This window comes from Equus asinus, chromosome 20, assembly GCF_041296235.1.
Source record: "Equus asinus isolate D_3611 breed Donkey chromosome 20, EquAss-T2T_v2, whole genome shotgun sequence".
NCBI classification, from domain to species: Eukaryota; Metazoa; Chordata; class Mammalia; order Perissodactyla; family Equidae; genus Equus; species Equus asinus.
This window is the reverse complement of record NC_091809.1, coordinates 92,234,888-92,244,169: the sequence shown is the minus strand read 5'-3', so window position 1 is coordinate 92,244,169 and position 9,282 is coordinate 92,234,888. Positions and strand designations below refer to the sequence as shown.

Genomic DNA, 9,282 nt, shown 5'->3' with positions numbered 1-9,282 from the left:
ATGTCCCACAGTGAAATTCTGCTGGTTTTCAAAGCATCCTCCAAAGGCCAATAGGCCTCCATTTGAGTACTAAGATGTCATTGAATACCTTTGATTCGAGCAAGTCAGCCTTCCTCCTTATGCCTCCTTCCACTTAATGGTCCTTCTACCATGACATCCTGTGATTACGGTTGTTGACTCTCCCTCTCCATTCAGAAGTAATTTTTCCCTCTTTAAATTTCTAATGCACTTCTAAACCACTCTGGTTTCCCTTAAATGCCAGCCTGAGAAGTAAGCATTTTATTTTACTAGTAAGCAGAGACCCTGAAGATTCTGGGAGAATGGATATTATTTTGGCAGAGGTATGAGCGATAAAGTGAAGGAGAAGGTACAAAACATGGAAAGCCAGTTAGGAGACCATTTACTGATGGAGGGAGATTGAGGGGGAGGAAAAGAGGCAGTGAGCTGGAGCAGTGGGAATGAACTTGCTCAGGCCAGAGGGACTCGAGATTTTAAAGACTCATGGGCCCGACAGTGAATAGGATGCTGGGGATAGGAGAGAGTTGGTATGGGTGACTATGGAGGAGAAGTGGGAGAAGTGAGGTGCTCTTCCCAGAGAGGGGCTCAGGAAGAGCAGCTGGACTGGGAGGAAGATGGTCAACTCTGCTTAGGACTGGCTGGCCCAAAAGACTCAGGCAGAATTTGTGCCTCCTACATGCTTACCCACCACTATTCCAGCCTCCCTTTAGTCTGGCTGTCATCTTAATGGAGGGGAAGCCCTACAGCCTGCAGTTTTCTATGAACAAATCAGAGAAACTGCCATGTCAGAGCTGGAAGGGATATCCAGGGTTATTTTCCTGCTCCCAGCCACACAGGGGAGTTTGAGTGCAGGAAGAGGCAGAGACTTACCTTAGAGGTAGTGGCAGAGTCAGGACTGGAGCCCAATTCCCCAATCCAGTGGTATTTCCAATCCCACAAGAGGCCTCAAAGTTCTACAAAAGCCATGGATTAATTCTGGGCTCTTTATTTCCTTGTATTTGATTTATTTTTCCTTTGGGCACTATATTCCGTAAGGGCAGAGTCTGAATTTTCATGATTATAATATTTATTGCTCCATTTATTCTATAAGTATTGTTTTACAATCTATTATCTGTTCTAGGCACTGAGAATACAGCAAAGAAAAGAATAAATCTCCTGTCCTCCTGGAGTTTACATTCCAGAAGCGGGAGTTAGACAATAAGCATAAAACCGAAATAAATACGTGTTATTTCAGTTAGTGGTTATTTCAGTTAGTTAGTTATTTCAGTTAGACGGGAGTCAGAGAGTGCTGGCGTTGGGAATAGGAACTGCTTTTTATGCCATGTGGTCAGAGAAGAACTCTCTGTTGAATTTATGGCTCAAATGTATCTGAGGGTACACAGGCACCCACAAGGTAGATGCTCAATAATGTCTGCTGAATGGTTAATGGTTAAGTGAATTCCCTAGTGTGTGTGTGTGTGTGTTTGTGTGGGTGTGTGTGTGTGAGAGAGAGAGAGAAAAGAGAGAGAGAGTCACTGTCTAAACCACAGGATCAGAATGACCAAAAATGGTATTTTCTATAGCTCTGAAAGCTACTTCATGGTCACAACGATGGGCCACGGAGAACTGACGTCTAAAGTCTTCCTTTCAGGCAAATTCCAGTATAATTAGTTCCATTCTGACCACAAATCAATATGCTTGAAGCAATTTACCTAATGTTCATCTGAGATAAGTGCATCTAAAATTCAACCGCTTTTGAGTGTTTCTCTATTTATTTGAGTATTATTATTCATATATTTCATTTTCAACAAAGTAATATAAACGCATTTTGAACTTTCGCATTTATAAGAAATATTCATCAAAATTTGATTTAAGTTTGAATTATAAGTTACAGTTTTTTCTGGGTTTTTTTGCTATTTATTTGAAACACTTTATTTGAAAATTCATGTACAAACATACAATTGAAAAGAACAGAGATGCATACATAATTGTAATGGGCAATAGATTCCAAATAATGTAGTATCTGTGTGTGTTTTAAGAATAGGATTAATTTTTCAGCCTAGCAAAAAAGTTGCCAGAGAACATCTTCTGTTGTTTTGTACTTTTAAAACAAGATTTCTGAGCCAAAATTCTTCACTTCTTCATTTGTATTTGGAAAATTCACTATTACGTTATATTGCCCATTATCAAAATTGCCAACCTGAAGATCTGTCAAAATGAACTCATGATTACATCTTCTGCCGAGAATTTCAGATTTCAACTCTCAGCTATTGGATCGTGACATTATAATTTACATACAATGTCCATAAAAACGATATACACTATACTACCGAAATGAAAAGGCACAACCAGAGCTCTGTGGTTGCATTCATCCTCTTGGGCTTTTCTAACTTTCCTGAACTCCAAGAGCAGCTCTTTGGGGTTTTCTTGGTTATCTACCTGGTGACTCTGATGGGAAATGCCATCATTATAGTCATCATCTCCCTGGGACAGAGCCTTCACGTTCCCATGTACCTGTTTCTTCTGAACTTGTCTGTGGTGGATGTGAGCATCAGCGCAGTCATTATGCCTGAAATGCTGGTGGTCCTCTCCACTGAGAAGATGTCAATTTCATTTGTGAGCTGTTTTGCACAGATGTATTTCCTTCTCCTTTTTGGTGGGACCGAATGTTTTCTCCTGGGGTCAATGGCTTATGACCGATTTGCTGCAATCTGCCTTCCTCTGAGCTACCCAGTGATTATGAACAAAAGGGTTTTCATGAAATTAGTAATGTTCTCATGGGTGTCAGGGATCATGGTGGCTACTGTGCAAACATCATGGGTTTTTAGTTTTCCCTTTTGTGGCCCCAATGAAATCAATCATCTCTTCTGTGAGACTCCCCCAGTGCTAGAGCTAGTGTGTGCAGACACCTTTTTGTTTGAAATCTATGCATTCACTGGTACCATTTTGATTGTCATGGTTCCTTTCTTGTTGATACTCTTGTCTTACATTCGGATTCTCTTTGCCATCCTGAAGATGCCATCAACCACTGGGAGGCAAAAGGCCTTTTCCACGTGTGCTTCCCACCTCACGTCTGTTACCCTGTTCTATGGCACAGCCAATATGACTTATTTGCAACCCAAATCTGGCTACTCCCCAGACACCAAGAAGTTGATGTCATTGGCTTACACGTTGCTTACTCCGCTGTTGAATCCACTGATCTACAGCTTTCGAAACAGTGAGATGAAAAGAGCTTTGATGAAATTATGGAGAAGAAAAGTGGATTTACCCACATTCTGACTGTGTCGGGAAGCCATGTGTTATTTGCTCACCGCCTGACTGAACTTTATTAAATTTAATAAATGGCCAAACATTCTTCATTTCTCTGTATGAGCATCTTTAATTTGCTGAGTTTTCCAAGTTCAATAATATATTAGGGATTCCTTTCTTTCGATAGTGTATGGTCGTCATTTACTTTTCATAGATATATACGTTTTCATAGCATATAATACAACAGTTTATTTCTTCCTCTATTGTCATCATCCAGGTCATTACTGGATTATTGTCATCAAAATGAAGGTTCAGTAAACACCTAGTTCCATATGTTCTTATGTACTGATGTTTTATTTCTGTATAATAGGTTCCTCAAATTGGACCTGATGTGATGAAGAGTATGTTTATAAATTGCAATAGCCGTTGCAGAATTGCTTTTCAAAATCATTTTAACTTTTCAGAGTGATCGGAAGGCCTGCTCTGCTGTAGAGCTTTAAGAGACCAAGAAATAAATGAGATTTTTATTTCTGGAGTGAAAATCTGTTCCATGAATGAGTAAACAAAATATAGTTATTTTGGGGAGACCAAACAGGTTATACTTCATGGACTCACAACAGATTATTATTCAAAACAGGCTTTATCCAGATATTCATCCAATGTTAGTGACCAGGGAACTAACTGAAGTTAGTTCCAACCAACTTCTGTGAAGTCTCACTTGATAGATTTGTATCTTTTCCTTTATAGACCACTATTTTTAGGCACATTTGTTAAATTTCTTTTTGTAGGCCCGAAATGCCCCTGGACACTGTTTACAAACACAAGATGATTCGTGTTTTTTGTTGTAGGAAACTAAGTGATTAACTAACTGTGCAGATTTTCTATGGTCCTTGAATCACATCATTAACTGTATGATCTTCCCCAGAATAATTTTTCATCTGGTAACATTTGAAACATTTCATGCTTGCTTCCTATTTTAATGTCGCTATTGATAAATAGAGAAGGGCCCTTTTATTGAGTCTACTTCCATGAGCTCTTTTTGCCTCCTACCGTAGACTTCTTGGCTGCCAAACTTCCTAACTTTTCCTCCAAGACCAAGTCAACAAACTTTCCCTTGCCCAGTCTTATGGACTAGCCTTCTGATCCAGCACCCCCAGAATCTAGTACCCTCGGTTTCCCTGACCTCTCTTGGCACAGGTCAGTTAAATCTTGCAGCTCTTTGTGATACAGTCTCTTTTTTCCTTATTAGGCTCAGTGTGCCCCTGGCTGGGTTCTGTTGTGACTTAACCCTATGCATAGGCCTGGTGTCCAGGAGTGTAGATGAACTTAGCTCCTGATGTGATTTTTATATAGTCTTCCTGCTCTTTTTTTTTTTTTTAAAGATTTTATTTTTTCTCCCCAAACCACCCAGTACATAGTTGTATATTCTTCGTTGTGGGTCCTTCTAGTTGTGGCATGTGGGACGCTGCCTCAGCGTGGTTTGATGAGCAGTGCCATGTCCGTGCCCAGGATTTGAACCAACGAAACACTGGGCCGCCTGCAGCGGAGCAGGCAAACTTAACCACTTGGCCACGGGGCCAGCCCCTGTCTTCCTACTCTTAATGGGAGGGACTGTCCACTTCTGCAATATCAGAAGGTTCAGAGATGTCTTGGGAGTGAAAATCTTTGGAGACATCCATCCAGTTCCCATCCTATGTGTCAAGGTATTTTTCCAACTCTGGCTTCAATTTGGCATAGTAGACTTTCCTTGATTAAGCATTGAACTGTCTTTGAAGTTCAACCATTCTATCTATTAAACTCTGGATTTGATCTTCAGCCTTTTCTGCTTTACCGTTATAAGAGATGAGGTTACTTGTGAACTACTAAAGATTCTCTGGGTCTACACATTTAGTTCTCAGTGGTTTGTTGATTGCACTCAGCTTTTTTGTTATCTATCTGGAGGAATCAAAGCAATATAGTAATAACTATATACTATACTATACTATACTGTGATGTATCAACTCTCATCCCCTCCAACATTTTCATGCCTGAATCATTGCACCGGCCGGTACGTTTCCCTCCACAGTTACATAATTCCATCTTGGAATTATGCAATTTCATCTTCACCATTCCTAAAAACTTTTGTCACTGAACTGCCCTGTTATACCAGGTGAAGTCTATACTCCACATAACCAAAGGGATGGGATCTAAAAACCAACCAGGTGGTAAAGATCAAGGTTTCAAACCCTATTTTACTGCCTGCTTTCATTGACTACTTTGAGTACCATTTGTGCTGGTTGGGTTCTCTAGGAAGCAGACACGGGGATGGAGTCTCATCAGGGAAAGAAGATTTGGGAAAGAATAAGGGTTGAAATAGGATTGGGCAGGAGGAGCCTCCTGACTGCCAAGTAGGCCTGGCAAAGTCTTCTGCAAACCCAACAGGGAGGTCTGGATTCTCCATTAGATGCATCTGGTGTGGGTCATAAATGGCTGGATTCTTGCTCTGTCATTGACTGGGGACCTCTCTGAGAAGAGTGTGGCCTGGCTTGGAAGCTGAATCTGACCATGAAGAAGCAAATAGCTGTCACCTAATCACATCCTTTGCATCTGGGCGGTGTGTCTTTTCTTGGAGAGGAGTCTGAGCAGCACATCTCCATGTCTGCCATGATATATCTAAAGATTTTGATGTATGGATGGTTTAAATTGGGAGAGGGTAAGTATAAATTTTGAATGATATACCAAGGCAAAGCACATGGAAATAAATACCACCTAATACAGATTTGGTCTGCAACAAAGGCAGATATAAAGGAACTGGCACTGGTGTTATATGCTTGTGAAAACAATGTTTGAGGGATATAGTAGAAAGTTTAATGGGTTAGAAAATAAAAATTTAAATTAAGTATACATTTCTCATTATTGCTAATTGAATATGCATAAGATGTCAAATAAGTGACAGGCTGCATGGTTTAGTGGAAACACTGGAGGCATGCAGTCAGAATTCATAAACCTGGTTTCAAATACTGCTTCTGCCACCTTCTGAGTTTTGCCAGTTACTTATCTGTTCTGAACATTAGCTTCTTTGTCATAAAAGCAGGATGATGAGGATGATAAAATAATATTAACATTTGAAATATTGTAAAGATCAGCTATAATAACAATAAAAGTAATAGTAGTTACAGTAGGACAACAATGATAAAAGCCATCACAAGGTGCAGCTCTTGTGTGCCAGGCATCTTGTCAAGTGTCTTACACTTTTCTCTCATTTAATCCTTGCAACACACATTGTGAGATAGATACTATTCATATCCCCATTCCTTGACTCTGTTCTTTATATAATTTTTCAGTTCTTAGGTACACCAATTATGCATGCATTTGATCTTTTTTGTTAGCTGTCAGTCTATATTTTTTACTTTAATCATTTTAAATTCTCTTCATTTTGTTTTATTTTGCTTGATTAATCCTCTCTCTATGAATGTGTTTCAGCAGTATCTATTCTTTTTTTTAAATTTCAATATGGAGATGATATTTGTGATTTTTTTGATTCAACCCCTTTCCTGAACTCTTCCAGCTAAGGTTTCATCAGATTCTGTTGTTTCTCCTTGTCTTCCCTGAACATGTATATATTTTGCTTTGTTCTCTTCCTTATAGAGGCAGTAACTTCGTAAGTTGCAGAAAGTCTTCACAATATTTTTGGTAACAATTTTTATCCACTTCATGGCAACATTGTTCTAGTGAGCATTTTTACTCATCATTTGCTTCTCCTGTTCTTTTCTTTCTTTTCCTCTTTAGTTTCTGTGTATTATTCTGATTCTGGAGCTATTCAGGTTATCACACATGTTGGAACAAGGTGTGCTCTTTCAGGATGAGCCACATGCAGGGTGTTTGGACCTTGGTCCTGGCCATATTTCAAGTGAGCAGGTTTGCCCATGGTTAACAGTAATGTTCTTGATAAAGCTGTTACTCAATTGTTGGTCAGACACATAGGCTTCATCCGGGACATTAAAAATGTAGACTCTCAGGTCTCATCCAAGACACAATGAATTCCACTGTGCTTATCAGTAGAATCCCCAGGTGACTTGGATGCACTTTAAAGTTTGAGAAGCTTTGGTGTATAACACAGCTTATATCTTTATAAGGAAGATGAGTTCATTTTTCCTTTGCTACTCCCCTGCCGTCAGATCACGGAAGATCACGCTACCTCATCTTATCCTACTGACAGATAGCTTCCTGAGACTGTGGTGTATTTGTGCGACCTTTGTTCATCCACACCCACCTGCTTCTCCTTTGTGTCAGAGCAGGTCCAGGGAAGACTTTACTGCCAGGCTACCCATCCAATTCGCCTTGTTTCAGACAAGAGGATTATTGGTTTTGTCGTTCAGGCTGTGCCACTTGCAGTGATTCTCAACTTCAGTTTAGTTGTATTGCATCAGAATCACTCGGATGAATATTAAAAGACAGATTCCTGGCCCCACACAAAGAGGATCTGTTTCAGTAGACCTGTGGTGGAGACTGCTAATTTGCATTTCTAATAAGATCCCTGATGGTTCTGAAGCTGCTAATCCAGGGACCACACTTTGAGAACAAAAAAGCTCTCAAGTTCCCTGGTCCCACAAGCTCTAGAGAATTCTTCTAGCTTTGTCTGACCTGCCCCTGTGGACATGACCTCTGAATCTTCATGCGTCATGTTTTGACTTTCATGTTTTTGACAACTCCTTTATTTAGGTTGAGATATGTACCAGTTTCTTTGAATATGAAACTTGGGTTTAAGTTCTCATTAGTATTGTCATTTGGGGCAAATTTCTGGAATGCTAGTGCCATCTTTACCTTGCCATTTAAAAACCTTCATTTTATTTTCTATTTTTAATAACTTGCTTTTAACTTTTTACAAAAGTAATTATTTTTTAAAGAATTTTGTGTATCAATGTACAAAATAATTGATTGATATACAAAATAATTCAAAAGTCTCTCTCAAAAATGCCTCAACTTTGATCCCCAATTTCATTCCTAGAGGTACTCACTCTAAATTATTTGCTGTCTATTCTTCTTGATTTTTCCTACGTATGTAGAAACACTAGTTACGTGTACACATATTTTCCTTTTGTAAAAATAGGAGAAGGAGAGTTTACAGTCTGTTTTTCAACTCTTTTATTTCAATTAGTATTTCAAAGGTATCTTTTTATGTTTGTATGTTTTTTGCTTTGTTCTTTTTAACAAGTGCATCATATTCTAAATGAGTAAACATGATCACTGTGACCAGTTTCCATAAGTGAATATTTCAGTTTCAACTTTGCACTATTATAAAACTGTTCTAAACAGCATCCTTCTATACATCTTGTGCACTTAGTATATATTAAATTTCAGGAAGTAGAATTGCTAGATCGAAGAGAGTCACAGTAGATTACCAATATGATTACTCTGTTAGATTTCCCTCCAATAGGGTTATAACAACCATACTTTCAGAAAGTTTTAAAATTTCCAAGACTTTAGTTTTCTTTTCCTATATTTGCTTCTCATTTTGCAGTTTTATTGCATAGTATGTGATGTGTATGACTGCCAAGTACTTGGATTTATTGATATTTTCTTTCTGACAAATACATAAGCAATTTTTGTAAATATTTCATAAATATTTTGGGACGAAAATATAGTTTGCACAAAAAGTATGTTTCTGTTTCATATTTACTCTCTCATTATCATCTGTTAAATCAAATTTTATTATGAAAATCTTTCCACTTATGTGTCTTTGTTGTCTATTTTGTCTGTCCATCATTGAGGATAGTGTGTTAAATCTCTACTTTTTGATTTTTGTTTTGTCATTTTAGTACCATTGGCTATGAATTAGAGTTTGATATTAATATCACTTTCTTTTTATCCCCTTTATCATGTATCTGAAATGTTTCTATAAACTTTTCATTGAAATCTAATATGCATACAGGAAAGTATACAAATCACGCCTCTACATCTTGAAGACCTCTCACAAATGGTGTCTCACCTGCATTACCATAGCTGACACCAAGCAATAGAACATATCAAGCATATCAGTATGATAGAAGCCCCCAC

At 38.5% G+C, this 9,282-nt stretch overlaps 1 protein-coding gene across 1 annotated transcript; it reads left to right on the top strand.

Annotated features, from left to right (window-relative positions):
• Nucleotides 1-2,331: 2,331 nt before the first annotated feature.
• LOC106833137 (olfactory receptor 10A3) lies at nt 2,332-3,276 on the top strand. The gene has a single exon (XM_014844247.3). It carries the CDS (start codon nt 2,332-2,334, stop codon nt 3,274-3,276), a length of 945 nt encoding a protein of 314 aa, XP_014699733.3.
• Nucleotides 3,277-9,282: the final 6,006 nt, after the last annotated feature.